General features: G+C 44.4%; 1 protein-coding gene across 1 annotated transcript; it reads right to left on the bottom strand.

Annotated features, from left to right (window-relative positions):
• Positions 1–1,266: 1,266 nt before the first annotated feature.
• On the bottom strand, positions 1,267–23,677 carry LOC310946339 (aggrecan core protein-like). The gene is made up of 19 exons (XM_083912781.1): positions 23,603–23,677; positions 17,235–17,329; positions 16,978–17,069; positions 16,024–16,315; positions 15,664–15,838; positions 14,446–14,573; positions 14,051–14,344; positions 13,591–13,893; positions 13,312–13,486; positions 13,102–13,229; positions 12,716–13,009; positions 12,530–12,628; positions 10,587–12,434; positions 8,875–8,952; positions 5,343–5,501; positions 5,155–5,237; positions 3,244–3,388; positions 1,834–2,016; positions 1,267–1,729 (listed from the first exon to the last, which is right to left on the bottom strand). Exons 2-19 carry the CDS (start codon positions 17,320–17,322, stop codon positions 1,659–1,661), a joined length of 4,635 nt encoding a protein of 1,544 aa, XP_083768907.1. The 5' UTR covers positions 17,323–17,329; positions 23,603–23,677; the 3' UTR covers positions 1,267–1,658.
• Between the last annotated feature and the right edge of the window lie 944 nt (positions 23,678–24,621).

Genomic DNA, 24,621 nt, shown 5'->3' with positions numbered 1-24,621 from the left:
CTTTGTCGCTCTTTATACACCGTCGTAGCCTGGTGCACAGGGAGGACGCGTAGGGTGGGGTCCTGACTTCACCATCCAAGGAAAAACACGTGGTGCTCATACAGACGCAGTGTTCAGTCTCACTCTTTCTGCCGGTATTTGCTCTTGAGTGTGTGAGCATGCAGGCGCGTGCAACAGGACGCTGAGTGCTGTTCACTGACGGCGACCGGTGTCACTTAAAACAAGAGTTTACTGAAAGTTACACTCTTTAATGTGATTTATTGACAATAAGAACAATAGAGAATATTGACAGACTTATCCTTTAAATTAGTGAATAAAATGAGGCTACAGCGGAGACACATGTACAGCCTGTACACTGAGTGTTCAGTCTTTGGTTTATCGAATGTATGAAGGAGGCACAGCCCCCAAATACAGCAACAATGAGACAAAACAAGTACACAAATGAAGCAGTCAAGGTTGGAGAGAAAAACACAACATCTCACACTGTGATGTTTGCAGCGAGGTCACATCCTCTGAGGTTACAAACATGAAATAGATAACAGGTTCGGTACACTGACGCTTGCTCCACAGAAACACCGTGCACTGCACAGCCTCGTGGAAGACGACGACGACCAAAAACACACAGAAAACAAAAAGACATGACAAACTGAGAGGTCACAAGCAGTTTCACTTGATCGTTTACGGATTAAATATGAAAAATGGAGCTAGTACGAGAGGATTCAGCCCGGCTGTGTGTTGCTGATGCTGCAGCACTGAATCTCTTGTATGACAATGACTCAGTGCAGCAGAGACCCATTGAATAAAAGGTTGTGTCTTCACATTGACCAGAAGTCTCTGCTTTAAACCGCTGCCTGACGAGATGACTGGATTTCTTTGCTTTCTCTCTACGGCTGAGTTTAGTCGGAAGATCATCTACTTAATGTTTTTCCTTGTCTCCACTCATCTAGGGGGGGATTTTGACCGGATATCGGCCGATAAAACCACTTTAGAGGTGTAAAACAATCCCACTAACATCCAATAATCCTTTAAAATGTCTGAGAATTCAAAAGAAATGTTTTTACTGTGTCAGTCACACTGTGAAAGTTGTTTTTCAGGCTGTATTTCAGGAAGGAACGGTGACAAACACAGGAGAAATGACACCTTCGCCCACACGAGTGAGTGAGCGTAGGAGTCATCGGGGAACTGGGAACGATTGATGCGAACTTTAAAAAACACCAGTATTTCACTTTGACTTTGCCTCCCCCCCTCCACCCCCGCTGTGTTGTTTCTTCTGAGAGATAAAACATGACGCCGTGCCATGCGTGCACACAAACATATAACTTTCTGAAGCCTCACATCACCGGCTTCCATCCGTGTGATCCAGATCTACGGCAGTCTGCAGTGAACCAGACACTTCTATCAGACTGTGGAACAAAAGCATCCCAGGAATGGTTTCAAACAAACACAATTATATTACAAGACATAATGCAAATAACTCAGAGCAATAAAATTATTATATATAATTCAAATATATTACGAGGGTCAGGGGAGATCGAACCGTGACGTAGCCGTCCACCTACTTAACCCTTCAGATCATCTTCACTCAAATGGAAAATGGATTTCCGTGTGCTGCAAGTGTTCTTAAATTATTAATTCCTCTTTTTTTTTTTGTTCCCTTCTTAGTGAAGCTTTCTGCCGGCTGCCCCCGGGCTCCTGCTGTTGCTCCTCTGTATCCTTCTTCTGGCTTTCACTGCGGCGAGGGACAAACACAAGAAGAGTGAGTTAAAGAAAACACACCCTGGCTCTTTTACTGTCAGTGAGCATTCAGGGTGTTTCCGTGCAGACCGCACTCACCGTCAGTACATTCCACCTGAGGTTTCTCCCACTGTCCGTCCGCTTTACAGCGAACCACCGGTGGGTGGCGCTGTGCAAACCCGGGGTTGCACTGATACCGGATGATGGAGTTGACGGGGTATTCCTCCCTCTTGTTGCCAAACATGTGGGCGTTCTCCACCTCCGGCGGGGCGCCACAGGACACTGAGGACAGAACCAGAGGCCGCAGGGCGTCATGCAGTATCAAAGCGTGTTGAACTTAGTGTTTATAAAACCTACATTAACCAATATATATATTTTTTATGAACATCAAATCTTACGGCTCTGTATGAAAGGGATCCCTCACAGTTCAGCTGAAATTATGGAGGTTTTTAATGGAACTGAGGAGATTTTTTTAGCCTCTTTTAGCTTTTTTTGCTTAGTTTTCCCCATAGACTTTATAAAAAACTGATGTAACCTCTACGTCGAGGTCCGTTCTCTCAATACAGGGTACAAGTGGCCGAAATGTGTTTTCTCCGGAGGGGGGCTGGAGTCTCCCTTAGAGAGAGGGTGAGAAGTTCAGCATCCGTGAGGAACTCGGAGTAGAGCCGCTGCTCCTTTGTGTTGAAAGGAGCCAGTTGAGGTGGTTCAGGATCATCTGGTAATGATGAACCCTGGGCGCCTCCCTAGGGAGGTGTTCCAGGCACGTCCAGCTGGGAGGAGGCCTCGGGGAAGACCCAGGACCAGGTGGAGAGATTAGATCTCCACACTGGCCTGGGAACGCCTCAGGATCCCCCAGTTAGAGCTGGTTAATGTGGCCCAGGAAAGGGAAGTTTGGGGTCCCCTGCTAAAGCTGCTGCCCCCGAGACCCGACCGCGGATAAGAGGATGAGGATAAGATGAGATGAGATGAGATGAACGCGCGAGACCAAGATCTACTAAAGAACATTTTTTAAGGTTCTTTTTTCTGATAAAGTTTGATTAATAATATAGGGGGCTCAAACAAACAGGGGCCCCTGACAACCTTAATCCACCACTGGGTACGGGAGAAAAAACAAAAACCACTTGTACCCAAACAGAAGCAGACACTGAAAAGCCCAATATGAGGACTGATATGGACACACTCGTAGCCTGCCTCTGATTACTACCTGCTACTGAACCATCTTATGTCAAATGTCATAGCAGGATTAAGATAATGCATTCTGTGGGGTGCAGGGGCGCGACTAGATAAGCTATTGCTTCTCCAGCTTTCCCTTTCATGTGAATTGTATGATTTAAACTAAGATAATGTGTGATGATGATTGAGCTAACGGACATAAACGACTTCAGCTGGGGAAGAAGAAACTTGTCTGTCTCCTTATCTGGATGTTTTTGCGACGACCAGTATCTGAAAAAATGGCTTGACTCTGGCTTTAAAGCCTTAGTCACGGTTGTTAGGCGTGACTCAACATACCCGGGCCTTTCTTGCAGGTGAACGGCAGGTGGTAGTTGCAGGGCACGTCGTTCCACTGGCCGTTCTCGTGCCAGATCATCACCACGCAGTCTTCTCCAGAGTTGAAGTAATTATCCGGCTGGTTCGGCCTCCAGTTCTCGTATTGCTGAAGAAGAAGAAGAGGAGGAAGAAGCAATGCACCTTTTACTACAAGGTAAACCCGGACACAGAGAACAGGTGAGAGTCAGGCGAACCCCAACCGTAAAGCACAGACGCGAGCGCTGCATGGAGCTGCAGCAAGAAGCTTCCACCACCGCAGTCACGTTTTTAATTTGTTTAATTTCGTCAGTTTCTTTTTATGCTTGCGCCTGTTACTCTGTGTCAGTGTGGGTGCAGCGTTGCACCTGAGGTTGTGGTTATGCAGGTCACATGGTGCGCTGCTATTCTGGTGCTTGTTTTGGCATTTTTGCATCTCACCTGCTCAGACACAGCCTCTAATCACAAGTGCAAACAGCAATTTTACTTACTTTTTAGTTAATTTAGGTGAATGAACGGCTCAAAAATGAACTTGCGCTGTTGTTTCCAGTGCAAAGTGAAATAGAAGTCGATATAGGACGATCAACGTGTTGTTATGAGCTGTCAAATTTAAACACAGAGTCATTTTTGACCTTGTTTACATTTGCAAATGTTTCCTCTATGAGGTGGAGAGGATTGTTGTGCTGACGTTTATGTGGTTGGTCACTGAGATAACTGTCCGTGTACACGAGTGGACAGAGTTTATTCTCTTGGAGATAATTACTGCATGATTCTACATCTTTAAGTCCCTGAAGCTTGGACGGATCATGAGACTGTGGGTCCCTGGTGACAGACATGTAAAAGCGTCTCCAGCTCTCCTGCAGCACACACGAGGAAGACCCACAAACTGACACATTGTCTGTCGTCGTTTTGTGTCTCGTTCAGTAACATTTGCCCGATGATCCAGAATTCTCCAGATGCTCAGGGACAAACAAACTTTAGCAAACATAGCTGTTGCAAGTATTCTGTGTGACTTTGTGGTTGTTTTGTGTCTCTTTGTAGTTGTTTCACATCTCTTTTTGATTGTTTTGTAGTCATTTTGCATCTCCTTGTTGTCGTTGTGAATGTCTTTGTGGTTGTTTTGTGTCTTTCTGTTGTTGTTTTTCATCTCTTTTTTATTGTTCTATGTCTTTTTGTCTTTGTTTTGCATTTCTTTTTGATTGTTTTATGTCTTTTTGTTGTCGTTGTACATGTCTTTGTGGTTGTTTTGTGTCTTTCTGTTGTTGTTTTGCATCTCTTTTTGATTGTTTTATGTCTTTTTGTTGTTGTTTTGCATGTCTTTGTGGTTGTTTTGTGTCTTTTTGTAGTTGTTTTCATCTCTTTAGTCATTTTGTGGACATTTAGCATCTTGTTGTTGTTGCACATGTCTTTGTGGTTGTTTTGTGTCTTTCTGTTGTTGTTTTGCATCTCTTTTTGATTGTTTTATGTCTTTTTGTAGTTGTTTTCATCTCTTTATAGTCATTTTGTGTCTCTTTGTTGACATTTAGCATCTCCTTGTTGTTGTTTTGCATGTCTTTGGTGTTGTTTTATGTCTTTTTGTTGTTGTTTTGCATCTGTTTTTGATTGATATATGTCTTTTTGGTGTTGTTTTGCATCTCTTTGTGGTTGTTTTGGTTCTTTTTGTAGTTTTGCATCTCTTTATCATCGTTTTCGGTCATGTTGTAGTTGTTTGATAACTTTCCAATAAGAAATAGTAACACTTTCTTCAAAGGCTCTGGCCCAGAGGCTCCCTGTCCTTTGGGCCTCTGCCCACTATGCCTGTTCAGTACACTTTAGGATACATACTATATATTTATATATATAAACATTGCCCTGCCTGTAACGGGAGCAACACACCAGTGTAATGTCCTCACTCACCCGCGGAGTACCATCTGTCCAGCGGAAGTCGTTTTCTACGGTCTTGTCATTCAGCCCGATCCACTGGTAGTCCTGTGCGTTTGCTGAAAGAAGAAAACAAAGTGTTGAGACTCTTTATCACCATCTTCATTTCTAGACACACACACACACACACACACACACACACACACACCACATTATGCACTCACAGTTGACAAAGTCTTGCTCCTCCGGGGTGATGATGCTGACCAGGTGGGCGCTCAGGTCCCGGCAGCGCTGCTCTGCGTCCAGCCACATCTCTCTGTCAGAGAAGTGCACGTAGCAGTTCCCCTGAAACTTAGTCCAACCGTCTTCACACTGCTGCTCATCTGCAGCCACAACACCAAAGAGTCAACATTCATCCACTGTGTGACGTTCTGGATGCACTTGCACCTCAACATACATTTATATATTCACTATAGTTTAGTGTATTTTTACATTTTTAGTGCTCAAATAACTCAGACAACTACAGATGGGTTGGAAAACTAAAGCACAGCATCTGATGATGAGAAGCTCTTCTGTATTCTTATCATTCATCTGTGCCGTATTAGTGTTTGAGCAGCTGATGAAGTGCTTGATGTTATTCACAACCCATGTAGCGTTTCAGTTTTTCATGTGCAGTACTTGTCTTGTGAGCCGTCAGTCTGACGATGGGCAGTTTCCATCCTGACGAATGAAACAAACGTCCCGATACAGAATGGAAAACTACGCCTAATGCTTCACTTCAGCTGGGTCGGCCCCGCCCAACAGTAATGTAATTGTGAATTTCCATTTTTCCCCCTTTTTACTGTAACATTCAAAGGCTTCATTCATTCTCCTGGTCCTCCTTAATGACTTCATTTAAACGGTCCGTTCACCCGAATAACATTAAACTATATTTCCTCACTCTCTGTCTGAACACACCCTTAAAGGCAGTTGTCATTAGAAGTACTTTTACAACCTGATTATTGTGATATTGTTCGTTAAAATACACCCTGCAGTATGTTTTTGTTTCTTTAAATGTAATGTTCACTCTAAGTATTCTAACACGGCATTTTATATTGGTGTCTGCACGGAGGTTGGTGTAGTTGCGGTTGGAGGAGCAGCCAGTCCTGCTGGGGCAAGCACCGGGTGGGGGGTCCTATATACGTCACCAGGGGTCTGTGACGGTTCAGACCCACTAAGGGCCTCCTCTCGTCCTGTAGTGCTCTCTGTTGGCATTTTATATTGATAATGGAGGCAGGTTTTCAATGACCTGGACATGATGATACTGGACTATTTCAAATGCAACCTGAAATACCTTAAATCAGCGGTGTCAAACTCAAATTCCCAGTGGGCCAAATTTAAAAACTGGGACAAAGTTGCGGGCCAAACTCAATATCTACAGACTGCAAATGTGCATGTGTTCCTTCTCTCCAGATGTGTAACGTTGAAGCTTTCCAGTGCAGCTCCTTGTTCTTGTCGTGGTGTTTCTTCTGTTTGATTCTTTGGTTACAGCCACGCTGACAAACAGCTCTTTACCTTCACACACAGATCATCTGCTGAAAGATCCTGTCCTCCATCTTTCTTTGGGTCGTTTTTGTGGTGTTTTCATCTGTTTTTAATCGTTTCTTTCACTTTTTGTGGTGTTTTCATCTGTTTTTAGTTGTTTTTTTCACGTTTATGTGGTGTTTTTCATCTGTTTTTAGTCGTTTTGTCATCATTTTGTGGTGTTTTCATCTGTTTTTGGTCGTTTTGCCACGTTTCTGTGGTGTTTTGCGTCTGTATTTAGTCGTTTTGTCATCTTTTTGTGGTGTTTTAATCAGTTTTTGGTCGTTTTGTCATCTTTTTGTGGTGTTTTCATCTGTTTTTGGACGTTTTGTCATCTTTACCTTCAGAAACAGATCATCTGCCTCCCACCGCTGCTGAAAGCTCCTGTTCTCCATCTTTCTTTGGGTCGTTTTTGGGGAGGGGTGGATTAAGTGTGTCTGCAGAGACTGGTAGCATGGATGCTCATGTTTGTTACAGAAAAGTAGCGGTGGATGTGCTTTATACTCGCGGGCCAGCTCTCACAGAACCTTGATATGATCTTGAGGGCCAGATTTGGCCCACGGGCCGGAGTTTGACACCCCTGCCTTAAATCATGTTGTTAATTATATGCTGCTGCTTCGTCTTGGAAGTAACGCTTGGCGACTACTGCAGAGGGCTGGTTAGCCAGGCATGCTAAAGTTAGCAGCTTTCTTGAGAAGAAAACGTGGTTAAAACCATTTTTAAGAAATAAAACAAAATGACACGACCCTCAAAACTCTTTAGAGTATTGCTCTTAGTACTGTAGTACCTCATGCTCATCGCTTTGAACGACTCCTAACTTGTTTTTAGCAGTAAAACAGTTACTGCACTACTAGATGCTGCATCTGCTAAGTGAAATATGTTTTTTGTGATTGGGGTGAACTGACCCTTTAGTTACTTCTATAGCCTTTTTCATTCATAAGAAACAGGGTCTGTCAAACCAGGTACAGCTCCATGTTGTGTATGTTCAACTGCTGGGCCCGCAGGACTCCTCACAGAGCCACTGCGAGTACCGATGCTATCAGCTGGTGATGTTCAGCATCTCTCTTCAGCTGTTTCTTCAGTTGTTTTTGAGAGGCTGTTGTTAGTATTTATTAGCTGAAGCTGATCTCATACCAATCTCACAACGTTCCCCTCCGTAGCTGGGCAGGCATAAGCATTTGTAAGAGTCTGCACTCTCCACACAGGTGGCTCCATTGGCGCAAGGGTTGGGATGGCACACATCTACCTCTGCAAAACAGGGGGTGGGTGACACTACTGTTTCAGCGTGGGGTGGGGATGGGAAACTGGCCAGCAAGGTGAGGGAGGGTGAAGCTGTGATAGAAGGACTATCACACCTCAGGGCTGACAGGTTAGTGAACAATACTGAAGCAGCTGCAACCTGTGATGCAAATTAGACTCACTGCACAACAAATCATCTTCTGTGTTACTTTGTTTTTGATAAGTCTTGTTTTAGGTTTTACAGTATCCACTGAAATATATACCAAATCTGTGTTTATGTCTGCAAAGAGAGCAACTAATAATTGTAATATGTGCAGTAAGTTTAAGTTTGAATCTGTGGTTGGTTGCAGCAGAAGATCAGTATTGTAATTCCAGCAGAATGAGAGCAGCCATACGGTGCCAGAAAGCACATATGTTGTCCCAGGTTTAGCATGCGTACAGCAGAGTGGAGGCGGTGTATATGGCACAGCAGACCAAAAACAACATATAGGCTGAAGGAAAATTGTGATAACAAGTGTGACACGGAGGCTGAACAACCTCAGAGCAGAGCTGACACATATTTGACAAGCGCCCAAACCTTCAGTCTGCCGCACAAACACACAGAGACACATAGCCAGACACGGACAACGTGAACACGAGGAGATCAAAGGAACACGAAACAGCAAAAATATGACGCAAAACACATCAAGACAGAACAGCAGGGAGAGAAAAAAAGATATTTGGTAAGTCTAGTAATGTGTATTTATAAACTGTGAATATAACTACAACCAGTTAATCGTGTATCTGATTAATAAACAGATTGCATACCAACAATATAAAACATGCAAAGTGCTCAACAACAAAGACGTACAGAGAGACGTAAACCGGTGAAGTCTGTTAAACCAAAACATCATCACACAACGTTGTAATCAGTAGTTTAGAGAAAGAAGGACTTGTAGCAGTTTGGGAACTTACCATGGCAGAGAGCGACCCCGTCCTCTACCGTGCATGACACAGCACCACAGGGGTTGGGTTCACATGGGTTAAAACCACCTAGAAAAACAGGTCTAGTTACTCAATGACACACACGACGTAATACTTTGGAAAGAGAGATGCATCCACGATTCATCTAATCTGGAGTGCTAGTGTCGCAAATGAGTTCTTTCTGAATGTTGACCTCATCGGCGTTTGCAGATGTCACAGCTGAATGCATCCTCCCACTCTCCTGATTGTACTGTAGTTTCCTTACACTTGAACACATCTCTCAAATGCATTTACCTGATAAGTGTACTCATAGAGGTATTCATTGAGCTACTCTATAAAAAAAATAATAACTTGACACTCAGACCACAGTAATGAATTCACATTTGATCAGTTTTTCAAAACACGTCCTTTAGAGGAGATGGTGTAGCTGTGAGTGGTACAGGAATAGTTTTTCACTTTCTCCGTATCAAGGGGACTATATATGAGGAGCTCCTTTCCAAAACGCTATAAATCCATTTTAATAGTTTTCAGGAAAATTACATTTTTTACCCAGACCCACACATTTGGTTAATATTCAATGTATCTTGTCAAAATGGTTTATTAAGGGCGCACTCCGCGCATAACTGCGGACAGCGGGCCGTCCACTTTAGCAGAGCCGTTTGCACATGTACGAGCACGAGCGTGCGCACGTGTACGAGCACGAGCACGAGCCCTACGGCGGTAGCAGTATGTGCGCCTGTTCGGACATGTAAATAGAAGGAGGGACCATGCACGGACATTTAACAACAACAACAATGGCGGCGAAAGGTTCACGTTGGTGTGATGCGGAGGTGGAGTGTTTACTGCAGATTTGGTCGATGAAAAGATTCAAAAACAGTCGACAAGACGCACAAAAACTCTGAGGTCTACGGAAAGATTTGTAAACAAAGCCACGCACACGCGATCAATGCGTGTGACGTGTTACGGCGTGATGACGTATGGACAGCAAGAAGCATTGGCCGAGGCCCAGGTAGTGTGAGTACAAACGGGGCTGGGGCGCGGGGGGAGAGGGAGGGGGGACAAGTACCCTAAAGCCCGGGACAGTGTGAGTGCGCCCTAACTCTCCAGCTTCAGAGCGCCGCCATGTTGGATCGCATAGAACGCTCACTGAATTCTGATTGGTCGAGAGGACGGATCGCATTTAGGCTAAAAATAGGTTTGGCGCTGGTCGCGGTTTGGAAAGGAACTGCATCTTGAGACCATTTTAAACAAGGAAATATAGAGATTTGGCATGAAACACTGATGAAGCAGTGAAAAGGTTCTGTACACAGCAAAGTGACAAACTCATTTTTTTTTATTTGGCTTTTATCTCGTTTTGGAAAAGAGCTCTTCATTTGCAGGTCAATGGACTGCCGATTTCATGATAAGATATAATAAGACATGCCTGAGATTCTGTGGCTTTTGTGGACCTTTCAAAACTCTTTCTACATTCTGCAGCAGAAACTATATCAGCTGTATGTGCAGTTGTAATAAATTCACTTCTTTTGATCGAGTGATTGATTAATCAACTAATTATTTCCACTCCAGCTGTATGCTGTGTGGATACATCATACTTCTAAGTTTGAACAAACACTGCTTTCCATTCCTCCCAGCACACTCTGTCAAAAAAGATATTAGTATTTTACAACTAGTGACGGGAAAAAAATAAGAATATGTTGACCTACCCTCCACTGAATTAGTCTCTTCGATAATGCCTGGTGTGTGCACGGAGGTTGGTGTAGTTGCGGTTGGAGGAGCAGCCAGTCCTGCTGGGGCAAGCACCGGGTGGGGGGTCCTATATACGTCACCAGGGGTCTGTGATGGTTCAGACCCACTAAGGGCCTCCTCTGGTCCTGTAGTGCTCTCTGTTGGCGCCCACTCACTGGATGGAGAGGACAGCACCACCTGTGGTAGATCTCCAGAGGATGCTCCTGAAGAAGCGCCGCTGGCTGTGGACAAGCGCGTGTCTCCGCTGCCAGAGTGGAAACCACTGCTGCTGCTTCCTTCTCCACTGTACTCCACTGACCCCTGTCCAATCTCCATAGACAGTGTTGTGTCTCCAGATACCTCTGTCAAAAAATCCCCACTCAAAAATGTAACACTGCCTTCTTCTCCACTTGTTGAGGACTCAGATCCTGACACTCCCGATCCAGACATTCCCAATCCAGATCCAGAGGGGAAACTGGAACTTCCAAATCCAGAGAAATGTCCACCACTTCCCTGTCCAGAACCGTAGAGTAAAAACCCAGAGGCCTCCTGTTCTCCAGAGGACGACACTGTAAGGTCAGTGAACCCTGAACCTACAAAGGTCACGCCTGAGAAGAACCCAGAGCCACTGCCAGAGGCTGAGCCACTGAGATCCCCACTGTGAGTCCCAGATCCTGAAATGTCTCCAGAGCCACTGAACACCAGAAAGCCTCCCCCAAGCTCATACTCTTTGTGGGTAACAGGGGAGGAGGCTTCTATCAGTTCACCATCTATCAGTAAGATCTTAGCATCTCCGCTTCCCGAAAACTCCCCAGACTGTCCACTAGCACTTCCAGAGGAGAATCCCGATGGGAAACCACTGAACCCAGAAAAGTCCTTGCCGGTGATGAAACCAGACGACATGCCAGAGAACTGTCCTGAGCTGTCTATGGAAAAGCCACTCTCTGCAGAGCTCAAACCAGAACCAGATCCGGACAGGTCCCCACTACCACTGATCACTCCAGACCCTTCAGAAGGGAAGATAAGGATCTCTGTGCTTCCCTCTCCAATTTCTTGGAGTCCTCCTGAAGCAGAGCCCTCTCCAGAGACAACACTGTCGATACCCGAAAAAAGAACAGTGATGCCGGACCCTTCTCCACTCAGAGCTGATCCAGAAGCATCTGCACTGCTGAGACCTGATGCTCCACTGGGCAGCTCAGCACTGGCGCTGCCGACCAGGTCCCCAGAACCAGACAAGTATCCAGATGCAGACAGGTCTCCAGAACCCGACAAGAATCCAGATCCAGACAGGTCTCCAGAACCAGAGATATCTCCAGAGGTGACCCTGTCTCCAGAACCAGCCAGGTCTCCAGAGCTGGACAGAACTCCAGAGCCAGACAGATCTCCAGAGATAACCCTGTCTCCAGAACCAGACAGTTCTCCAGAGCCAGATAGATCTCCACTGATTACCTGGCCTCCAGAACCAGACAGATCTCCAGATCCAGACAAGTCTCCAGATATCACCCTGTCTCCTGAACCAGACAGATCTCCAGATCCAGACAAGTCTCCAGATATCACCCTGTCTCCTGAACCAGACAGATCTCCAGATCCAGACAAGTCTCCAGATATCACCCTGTCTCCTGAACCAGACAGATCCCCAGATCCAGACAAGTCTCCAGGTATCACCCTGTCTCCTGAAACAGACGGATCTCCAGATCCAGACAAGTCTCCAGAGTGACTCCCAGAGGCACCATCAACTGCAGACCCTGAGCCAAAGTCTGCTGAGCCGGAGCCGGAGCCGGAGCCTGAAGTATCCACAGGGATGGGAGAGACGATGGAAGGAACAACTAAAGGAACATATAGGGAAAAATGAGTATAGGATGTAAAAGGGACATTTGCACAAGTTATGAAATTATTTGTGCATGATTTCAATATAGCTTACCAGGTCTCAACAAATCAGTAATCGATGTAAGGTTAAGGAGGGCCTCCTCAATGTCTGTGATGTTCAGTCCCGTTTCATTTGCGATAAGTAGAATATCCGCTGTAAGAATTAAACAATGAGACAAAATGACCAATGAATGATGAAAAAGAAAAGCCTGAATGAACCTGTTCAGATAATGGTGGTTACCTCTGAAACAGTATGCATCAAATCTGGTGTCAAGTTCAGGGAAGCTTGTCTGGTTGGGGTGAGCGTACACAGTGTGCACTCCTGATTTCCCAGCTCCACACCCAATACGGGGGTTGTTGATGGGATAGCGGACACTACGATCCACTAGCCAGCCAGCACGGCACTTGTCCAAACCCATTTTCCAGGCTGCGTAGAGCTCTCCAGTGGAGGCCAGTACAGCATTCTGCTCTCGACAGCTAGAAGCTGCCTCCTTGTAGGTGAAACCCTCAGCAGAGCCCACATGGAAAACCTCACCTGTGGAGCAGGTAAGGAGGAAACAACAAGTCATGCTGGTAAGCTTGTTCGGAGTGGATCATTTTACAAGCTAAGCAGTGTTTTCTTCTTACCTTTAAGCCCATCAATGTAGCAGTACACATCATATCTCTCGTCTCCTGGCCTCAAACCATATGACCGAACTCCAGGTTGATCCCCCAGATCTCCAGCACACTTCTCCCGAGGGAAAACAACGGGGTACCTAGAAAACAGCAAACGTGATGTCGTATTATATTTGGGACAGGAATCCTTTTGCCTGCTCTGAAAATACATTTGAGATTTACCTTACAGTCTGGTCCAGTAACCATCCTGCATCACACTGGTGATATCCAGCCTCATACGCTGCCTGCAACTGCTCTGGTGTGGCGATGAAGGCTCCGACACTCTGGCAGGCTAGCTGCGCCTCAACAAACGTGAAGTCATAGCGGCTGGATCCTGAGCGATAATGGAAGACCACACCTGCACAGAGAAAACAGGAGACATTATTATTATTAGGGACACTTACTGGACTTTCTATGTGACGTTACAATCATAACGTGCATCAGCAGTTCAGTATCACTGACCAGTCGTAGGAATCACAAAGCCTTTGCTGGGCTCTCTGCCTACGTCTGGCCTCGCGGTGGCCGACTCTATCACGTCAGTGATGACCTCAGTGACGCTTGGAGGCTGAGGCAACGGCATCTCTGTAGGACTCCATGTGTAGGTGAAGTCCCCAATGGTTGGCCGCTGGGTCTCCACCTCTCCGGCCACCTCGCTCTCTGTGGTTGTCCTCACGAAGAACACTTCTGGGCTTCGTGTCACTGTTGTAACACTCAGCACGCCGCTTCCCTCTTCTATGATGCCTGAACCTTCCTCATCAGGGGACTCTGGGGATGATCGAGAAAAGAGATGGTTGAGAAACCTTTGTTATAGCTGTGACTGTGTTGGTTCACAAGTCATCTAATACACTTACAGTATTGATAACTAATGCCAAAAAAAGGACAGTGCTTTCAGTGACCTGTCATTGTCTAAATGATGGCCTACCTGTGTAGCAGAAAGCGTCATAACGGGACTCAGGAAGCGGGTATCCTGTCTGGTTTGTGTGGAGGTAAACAGTTCGCACCCCCAACAGACCCCCTCCACACTGTGGCCGACGGACGTTGATGGGGTAGCGGACGCTCCTGTCGCCCAGCCAGCCGGCGTTACAGACATCCATCCCCCCCTGCCAGGCCAGGTAGAGCTGCCCAGTAGTGGCCAACTGAGCTCCTTGGTTAGAGCATGCGACCACAGCCTCGGAGAAGGTGAACTTTTCGGCAGAAGCAGTGTAGAAAACTCTGCCTGTATCAGATAAGAGAGGTTCATTTAATTTAATAATGAAAATGAGCTTAAAATACCCGAAACCTGAAAACAATCACAGAGAAATGTTCGTCACAGTGTACCTGTCATCTTCTCAGTGAAGCAGTAGACGTCATAAGTCTCATTGAGCTCTCTCACTCCGTATGTCCTGACCCCAGGCAGCTCCTCTTTGTCACCATAGCAGTTCACACGAGGGTCATGGATCGGGTACCTTTAGTTAAATGGGAATAAGCTTTAGTGTCTTCGATATGAAAACTAGAATATGAACTTACAAACGGATGAATTTGAAAACTCTCCCTCTTTGTGTTCTCAAGCAGACTCTGACATCTAACATGTGCTGCACCATGTATAGCAACCTTAGAACTACCAAATACACCATCTTCTTTTCACAACTTCCCCTCTTGTCCTCTTGCTTTGAGTTTGTCAATGCCACGCTGCTGACTAGGAATTCTCAGATGTTGGAACATCCTTGACAACACCACAAAGGAGTTTTTTCAATATAATCCATTTTAACAATGATGCCAAAATGCAAAATGACAGAATTGATACCGAAGACATTTATCTAAGTAAGTCCTGAGGCTTTGAAAGCTGACTCTATAACAGTGCTTAAACTAATGGAAAACAAGAACATTTATGGTATGCTTTGGAAAGTGTCTGGCAAGAATATGATGTTTCATGATATGCAGTTGAGCTTTAAAACATAAAAGTACCCACATGGTTTACACTGACCACATTTTGTACTAATTACATGGCCTGATTGCGTACTAAGTAAATGCAAGGACACCAATAGACGTGTAGCTGCACTAGTAACAAGACGCAAAGTGAATTAATGTTGCCGGTCATTATGGTCCCTTAACATTGTCAAAGTATTGTCTTAAATTGTCATTGTCTTAAAGTCTTAACACAAACACACAAATGGAAATGAAACGGCACGCTTCGCGCAGTCGTATATCTCAGCATGCCCCGCGCGTTACTTCTTCTACGGGGGAAAATAGAGTCGCGGCTGCTCACCGTAGTTGCGAGACCTGTTGTGGCTCAATATGGGTCCATTAAAGGAGCAGCGGATTATAAGGCGCACTGTCGACTTTTGAGACATTTGAAGGTTTTTAGGTGCAACTTATAGTGCGGAAAATACGGTAAATGTAGTAAATAAATAAAGTATACAATTGCCATTGACCAGTTTTTAAGGTGTTTTTTGGACACTTTTACAGTGGAATGTGTGAATTTCCTTCTTCGTTAGTCAAGGTACAAACCTAAATGTGTCATGATGCTCTCCCCACGGTGTTAAACAACAAACCCACCTGACTGTGTGGTCAGAAAGCCAGCCAGCGTCACACTGGTGGAATCCATCATCGTAGGCGGCTTGAAGCTGTTCAGGTGAAGCCACGACCGCACTGTTCTGGGTGCATGCTGCCTGAGCCTTTTCAAAAGTCAAAGTGTAGCGCCCCATGATCGCGCGGTAGTGGAACACCATACCTGGAGAGATTAACATGTACTTTAGTTTAACTGAGAATGAACAAAGTGGAATTAAAAGTTATGCAGGATCATTTGGGATAGATGTTGCCTACAAGGATTTGGCAACTTATTAGAGGAAAACAACATGGATAATGTATTTCGGGGATATTCACATCAGTTGAATGCCCTTCAGTCGCTTCACTGACCTTGAACCTGCACATGGACAATGTCGTGGTTGTCCTCGATGCCGTGCTGAACCTCACAGCGGTAGACTCCTGTGTCACTGGACCTCAGCTCAGATATCTTGATGCTAGCGTCTGTAGAAGTCACGGGGTAGCCCAACAGATGAACTCTGTCCAGGTAGCTCTCGCTGATACGCACCTGTCCTTCCAAGGCCACCAGGATAGTGGTGACCTTTTCCTTGGTGACGAGGCTCCATTTGATGCGATGAGCGAGGGGAGCGATGGTGGGAGCTCCTGGGTCTGGGACAGTGTGGTCCTAAGTAGGTAGCAACAACACCACAAATTTCAGTCTGCTGTTTTAGATGTATGGCCAATGCATTGATATTTAAATACATATATTTCTATCTATGAGAAGAGGTTATGGACTCGACTTTTGTAGAGAATAACAGTAGATGTTTTTGAAAGTACCAGAACACCAAGAACAGCCAAAGCCACTAATCCCATAGTGTTCACGAACCATGTCATCATGTTTTTGTCCACTTGATTAATCTAAGCTCAAGCTTCCTTTGAGTTTTAGCTCTGTGTTTGGTCTCCACCACCTCCTCAGAAAATATCTGGCTCATTATCTGCTGGATATTTAACTCTCGGCAAGTCCTTAACTGTGCCTGTCTCCCCTTTGGTGTGAGCACTGAGAATGAAAGACAAAGCGATGAGCTAACGAGCCTCTAAAAGAGGCAGAAAAAGGTTTTATAGAGCTGCATATTCTGGTGATCATTCCCTGTAGTTTTGTCAGTACAAATAAGTCCTTTCACATTTCATGTAGTAATTCGATTCAGTGTTAATACAAAAACTAGATATTATACATTTCTAAATTATGCAAATGGTGGCTTTGTCCACATCTGTATGTATGGGATATACGGTGGAAAACATACTGGTTTTCAAAACTGACATTTAGTAAAAAATCTTATAATTACACACCTTGAAGTAACACGGTAGTACCAGCGTTGCTCCCAGTAGAGGACGCTGTGGCTCCTCCAGAGGAATGCTCACGCTCAGCACATCCTCCGGGTCTGTGGCAGGGATCAGAAACCGTTGACGGATGAATGCAATTCAAAGACTAGACTGCTGGTATTTGGCGGTGAGGTGCAGTGAGGAAGAGATGACCACACACTGAGCTCCAATAGTTTTGTCACTGACATTTCAACTACCTACTTAATCCATGAACGCTTCCTTACCCATAAAGGAGTGCTCTTCATAAATGTAATCAAATGCTGCTGAGATGACATGTAGACACACGGATAGCGACACGATCCACCTGATCATATTTCACCTGGAATTGGAAAGGAAATAACAGGGAAATAGCAAAGTACAAGTAAATATCACATTACACAAGAAATGAATCAAGCTCATAGTCAACCTACTCGTTACCAGTAAATCTTCAAGCATGTTTTTTCCTGGGAGAACTGAATCTAAAACATCTGTGTGCACGCTCAACTTTAAAAACCTCTTGCATTTCAATATGTGGAGTGAAAGTGTGGAACAGACGAGCGGAGGAGCTCAGACGACGTCCAACCATGAGCAGATTCAAACAACGGTACAAACGGACGGTGTTTACGAGGTACAGGGAAGAAGAGGGGTCTGACAAACACTAGGGTTCTCACTTTTTACCATACTTGTCATTTATTTATTTTTACACAAGCGGTTATTGTGTTGTTTGTTGGCTATTGTTTGTTTTGTTGAGTGTATTCAAAAAAACAGGATACACAGGAAGTAAGAACACCTATAGTACTAGGTACTAAGTGGAGAAGCGGTAGGAATCATTCATTCATTCATTCATCTTCAACCGCTTCTCCCGGGGTCGGGGTCGGGGTCGCAGGGGGTGCTGGAGCCAGTCCCAGATTCGGGACTTTTAAGCCTCATGTTCTCTGCTTAGTAAAAAAGCTGAGGCTGAAACTGGGTAGTGTACACTTTGAGTGTTAGAGCGTGGTTGATCTGTTTTGATGCGCACACACACACACACACACACACACACACACACAGGTTGGACTATCAGATGGCCATACTATGGACTGACAAATGTCCCTTTAAACCTCTTCAGTCTAACCTCTGTAGTAGACCACACTGACCGTTTTGCTTCAGTAACGATCGAGGACGACTGGAAAACTAATTCAAAATCAAAGTTTGAATCATTTCATTCTTCTTTTTGGAGACAAAACTATTTTGGATTGTTGTTTTTATGTCTCTCTTTTTAAAAAAAAAGACATTTTTCAATGAAAGAAGACAATGTAACTTTTGAAATTGGGTTTTTATTTTCTCTGTTAATAGTTCATACGCGGAAAAAACTGTCTCGATGGCTTATTTGATGCGTGTAAAGTCCCAGCCTGGTCCTGGTCCAGTCCCAGCCTGGTCCTAGTCCTGGTCCTGGTCCTGGTCCAGTCCCAGCCTGGTCTGATGCGTGCATGAACTGATGAAGCCTCTTGGCTGAGAGGTGAAACGTCTTCTTAGACAAATAACCAAGTCCAGTTGCTTTGGACTGAAATTGCTTTGAGGAGAACGACGACCTGGACACATGAGAATATTCACAGGCGTGTAAAGTCAAAGTTTGTCCATCTTGTTTGAACTCCACTTTTCAGAGTCTCCGACAGTCATGATTCCCGTGTTCCAAGACAAGCGCTGGTGTATTTAACGTCCACGTGCCGGGCAAATGATTACAACACTCTCTCAACGGCCACGACTCAAAGGAGCTTCAGTTCTTTCAAAAGTAAATGTTTGTTGTTATTGCATCTGAGTAACACTTCCTGCTCCTCCCTCCTTCCACACTGAAAGACTTTCCCCGAATCCAGTTTGTATATTTGTTTCTTGTCCACACACACACACACACACACACACACACACACACACACACACACACACACACACACACACACACCCTTTTCAGACGTGAACACAAACATGCATCACCAAACATACTGAATGCAACACACACATTTTAATGAGTCTTATTTCACTCTCACACCAACATTTCTAAACATGTGAACAAGAGGAAAACAAACTATTTTACACGTTATATCTGCCGCGTTCTTACTGTGCACGTTCGGTTTTGATGTACCGCTGACTGCTAATAGTTTGATCAAGTGAGATAATAAATGCAGGACTTTAAGTTGAAATGGAGTAAGTTTCCTTCATGACAACTTTTACTTTATTTGTTCCTTGTTTTCAGCTTTTTCCGCTTCTCTCTGCGACGGTCGCTGGGTTGTTTGGTCACTGTCAGTCCAGCCTGATCAAAAGACACCCACACACCCCTGCTGACGTAAATCAACTAAGATTTAAAATACTAAATCTACTTCTTTGAATGAGTGAATTAAGTGTACAGTCACTTTATTACACTATCAATTGATCCTGGTCCCAGTCTGTTGAGTTTAATGTATGAGGTCTGACTGTAATTCTGAACTTTGACAGTGTTATAAAAGAAATACATATTTAACGTAATAAAGAAATACATACAATTTGAAAAGACGTTTGCGACTAAATGAACTGAAGAGTTTAACAGTCAAAAGAATGATTGATGCAGAGCGGCAAGAAGTTAACCTGGTGAAGCGAGCGACAGGTACGCAGAGGCTTAAGGTCCTCTCCGCAGCGGCTCAGGTTCAAATCAGACCTGCAGCCCTTTGCTGTGTGTCGCCCCCTGACTCTCTCTCCCAACTCTCTGTACTCTCCATTAAAGGCATTTAAAGCCAAGAAGAAAAAAGGCAGGGTTTCCCGCAGCACGTTACAGCTTAGGTGCAACACACGCCTGCCGTGTTACTCTGTCCTGTTGCGTCCGAAATATGTGCCAAACGGAGCCAAACGCATGCTAAAGTGCCCTCTTCAGGGGCGAGGATGCGCTTAATGTGCCCTTTATTTCCTTCTCGCCCCCGCCCTTCATAAAGTAGAAGTGTGTGATGCGTCCGAACTGCGGCGGCATGTTCCCTTTAAAGCTTCCACGCTCTGAACCGTAGTTGGGAGCGAGCTGGTCTCACCCTAATACCTCGGCTCGTCGCAGGTAACTTGCTCCCGGTGGTGCGTGTTAACAGAGCAGAAGAACTAAACAGCGAGGCGATGGTTGCAGCGATGAACTTGGGCTCTATTACTTCACAGCGGGACACATTCAAGGGCATTAAAGGCACTTTGTTTTGCTGGCGGTCAGCTGGAGTATGGACTGCGTTACCCTCACGTTCACACCAGTGTACAGAAATCTGTCTCTTCATGTCAGACCCCATCACTCAGTTTCCAGGATGGCGTGCTTCCTCCCCCACTGCGTTTGAGATAAAGAGTCTGCGAAGCCCAGTCTCTCACAGTGAAGACGTACAGGGACAGGTGTTGTTACACACCTCAGTAAACAACAGCACAGAGAAACGGCACAGTAACTCTTGGACAAACTGTCTCGGGGCATGTTGCCAGGTCGAGACGATCCAGCTCTGGCTCTCACCACAGATTCAACAAGTTCCTGCAAACTTCTCTGAGCTGCGGAAATCCAACACGCTTTTCTACAAACACCTGAACAAATCGCTCGCTTATTGCCAGAGACGCAGAGAAGGGAGAGCCTCACTTCCCAACATTTGAGTTCAGGCTTTTACTTTGCAAACAGAGTTCATGTAACCTCCGAGGCAGACGTTAAGAGTTTACGTTGTGCAGATTTAAACGGGAGCAGATTCACCGTAGGAGACAAAAACAGGACTTCATTACTTTTGCTAATCGTTGCATTGAATCGTTAAGAAATCGACACTCGCTGATGGCGTCATTGTCAAATCTCAGGTCATCATCCCAACAGCTCCTTTCAACTCCTCACTCTTGTCTCAAAACCGTAGGTGACGCCGCTCCCAGACTCTGGAATAGTCTCCCGTCCAACATTAGGTCTTGCTCCACCTTTGATTGATGAGTTTAAATCAAAATAAAATACTTTTTTACCTTTTTTCTCGCTTTTAGCCCAGGCTGAGGTCCCCCTGTACTTTAATTCTCCATTGATATGAACTGTGAACCGAACACCTGCTCGTCTTTGGACTGTGGGAGGAAACCGGAGAAAACCCACGCAGACAAATTAAAATGACTTGACTTATACAAGTTTACAACGGCTTTTAGAATCATTTACTTGTCTGTTTAATTTAAGGGAAAGTTTAAGTTTATCTGCTTCCTTTGAGTGTTAGAGCGTGGTTTATCCGGTTTGACACACACACACACACACACACACACACACACACACACACACACACAGGTTGGCGTCTCAGGTTGGACTATCAGATGGCCATACTATGGACTGACAAACGTCCCTTTAAACCTCTTCAATCTAACCTCTGTAGTAGACCACACTGACCGTTTTGCTTCAGTAACGATCGAAGAAGACTTCATCATTTCATTCTTCTTTTAGGAGACAAAACTATTTTTTGAAGACATTTTTCAATGAAAGAAGACAAAGATCAATGTAACTTTTGAACGATAGTGTTCATTCTCTGTCATGTTTTCCAGCTCACTCTCTGTCGTTGCCTTTAAAAGGACTGAGCTGTGGTGTTTGGACTTTAAGTTCATTAGCGGCTGAGTAGTGTGTGTGTATGTGTATGTGTGTTGTGTGTGTGTGTGTGTGTGAGCTGCGCTGGTGGCCGGCTCCACACTGAGCTCATTCAGCTGCTGGTGAGGTCCACTCCCAGAGAGACCGGGGGCCCATAAGACCAGATCTGTTCCACCTGAGGCCTGATGTACGACGGCAGCTCTGACGACACCGTGGGCCTCTGTAAACAGAAGCCTTTTCCATCACGTCTCAACACTGCCGACATTCAGGCGGGAGGCCGGGGAAAAGAGCGTGACGTGAAGGGCGGAGTCGAGGGCCGAAGGTGCGGTCCTCACGGGGCTTTGATCCTCACCTTTGAGCTCCGTTTTGTCACGTATGAAAACTTGTAATTCCAGCGCGAAATCATCCCGTGGTCTTTATCCGCTCTTACTTACATCAAATAAGCCACGGAGACAGTTTTTTCCGTGTAACAACTATTAACAAAGTAATCTGGCAGTCGCTAACAGCCGGACTTGGCTAACAGTGATTAGCTCGGGGCAGCACGGTGAAGGCATTCAAAGGTCTTTTTTAACCACTAATGCTGCTGAAAATAACAGCAAACCTCTGCAGCAGCATGAGAAGAGTCCCTACACACACAACAAAGCACCAACAGCGTAGTTAGTGAAGCCAGAGTTTATTAAAAGAGTGTTTTAAAGAGTTACCTACTGGCCCCTGTACCAGCTCCTCTCATAGTAAAGTCCATTACAGTGGATTACCAAAGTCAATCCCAAAGGAAGGAGCCCATTGCTGCTTTGTTGTGTGTGTAGGGACTCTTCTCATGCTGCTGCAGAGGTTTGCTGTTATTTTCAGCAGCATTTGTGGCGTTTCTGCACCTTAACATCACTTTAACGTCTCTAATGGAAAGAAGTCACTTTCATATTCATGGAAGACTTTAACAGTGAGCTGCTGAAGTCAGACTTTATACATTTATTGTCAGACTTCCTGCAGTTCTTTCATCAACACCAGTAGTTTTTAAATCCACTTCATAATAAAATCAACTTAAATATAAGAGTCTGTGGTAGCTCACTACCACAGACTAGGTAAGTTTGGCTAGCATCAGTCATTTTGTTCTCAGATTTGGTTTGACTTTGTTTTATTTCAGTTTTTGGACAATTATCAAACATCTTTTGTCATTTTTTATTCTCTAAATTACACAGATATAATACAGAGATACTGATTGTCCAGTTTATATTACAAATATATATTTTTTAATCATTTTGCATCTATTTTTAGTCATTTTACATATTTTCTTGGTGGTTTTGCATCTTTTTGTGGTGGTATTGCATCTATTTTTAGTCATTTTGCATCTTTTTGTGGTGGTATTGCATCTGTTTTAGTCATTTTACATCTTTTCTTGGTGGTTTTGCATCTATTTTTAGTCATTTTGCATCTATTTGTGGTGGTTTTGCATCTATTGTTAGTCATTTTGCATCTTTTTGTGGTGGTTTTGCATCTATTCTTAGTCATTTTGCATCTTTTTGTGGTGGTTTTATGTCTATTTTGAATCATTTTGCATCTATTTTTAATCATTTTGTATCTATTTTTAATCATTTTACGTGTCTTTGTTATAATTTTTGTCTCTTTGTGGTCATTTTGTGTCTATTTTCAGTCATTTTTTTGTATCTTTATGGTTATTTTTGGTAGTTTTGTGAGTCAGGGCCCCTGATCTTATGGGCCCCTGGGCCTGTGACCCATAGACCTTTTCAGTTGGTTGAAAAATGAAAAACAAAAGTACAATTCCTTCATTTCTTTTTAAAATATCGTTTGTCTTTCAGAAAAGAAAATTCATAATGAACACAAAGCGAGGGGATGGATATTTCTCCTGGTCGACTTTTAAACTCATCTGAACGTCACGTTATCTATCTTTCTTTTTTAGAATAAGACAAATCTTTACGATGTACGGTGCACTATCATAATATTGTACGGTGCACTATCATAATATCTTCCTCTTCATGATTTCCACATTTCTTCATAAAATGTTCCAAAACCAAACCAAGCAATAAAACAGAGTCTATCACCCACCTGCTGCAGAAACACACTCCACTCCTGTCGTAGTCAAACTCTTCTTCAGTGGTGTAGTTTTGGGTCAGCTGAGCTCCAGGCTGTAAGTTTAAAAAGTCCCAGTGAGCAGCAGCAGCAGCAGCAGCAGCAGCAGCAGCAGGAACAGAGAGCTCAGGATGCTCGGCTGTGTGCAGAGGAAAGAGACTGGACCAGGTCTGGTGGTCACACCTCTGAACACCGTCAAGCTGCTCACAGTGAAATATGAGGGGCTCTGAGGGCCCATTTCAAAATAAAAGCACTGCTTCTTCAAACATTTCTCAAAGGCGGTTGAGTTAAAGCTCAAGCTGGTCATTAAGATACATTTTTATCATATAGCTGTCACTTTATATCGACAGACACGGACGTGTGAGAGGCTGTGCACTCACATTCAAAGAGGCCACTTTTAGTTGTTTTGTTTTTCTTTGTGGTCATTTTATGTCCATTTAAGTTGTTTTGTATGTCTTTGCAATTGTTTTGCATCTATTTATAGTCATTTTGCACCTTTTTGTGATGGTTTTATGTCTATTTTTAATCATTTGCGTGTCTTTGTCATAATTATTGTCTCCATGTGGTCATTTTGTGTCAATTTTCAGTCATTTAGCATTACTTTGTGGTGGTTTTGCATCCCTATAGTCATTTTTTGTATCTTTGTGGTCATTTTTGGTAGTTTGGTCAGGGACCCTGAACTCATGGGCCCCTGGGCTTGTGCCCAATAGACCTTTTCAGTAATCCATCCATGCTGACGTGAAGTCTGAAACTCTGCAATCACTTCTCATGAGCTCAAGAAACACATTTTAGTGTACGGTTAGAAAGTTTGGTTGGTTTGTTTTCAGCGTGGCGGCCGGGTCACAAACATTCTCATTGTTCTGCTGCTTTTATTTTGAAGGAAACATAACTGGGGCTATATGGCATACTTGACTCATGATGGAGGGTAAGAGGGGTGGAGGTAGGAGGGTGTGTGCTGTTCCACCCACTTGGTAGAAATGAGGTAATGATCCTGT

The sequence above is a fragment of the Echiichthys vipera genome (assembly GCF_963691815.1).
Source record: "Echiichthys vipera genome assembly, chromosome: 1".
NCBI classification, from domain to species: domain Eukaryota; kingdom Metazoa; phylum Chordata; class Actinopteri; order Perciformes; family Trachinidae; genus Echiichthys; species Echiichthys vipera.
Note: the sequence above shows the minus strand (reverse complement) of the source record. Positions and strands in the feature narration are given on the sequence as shown.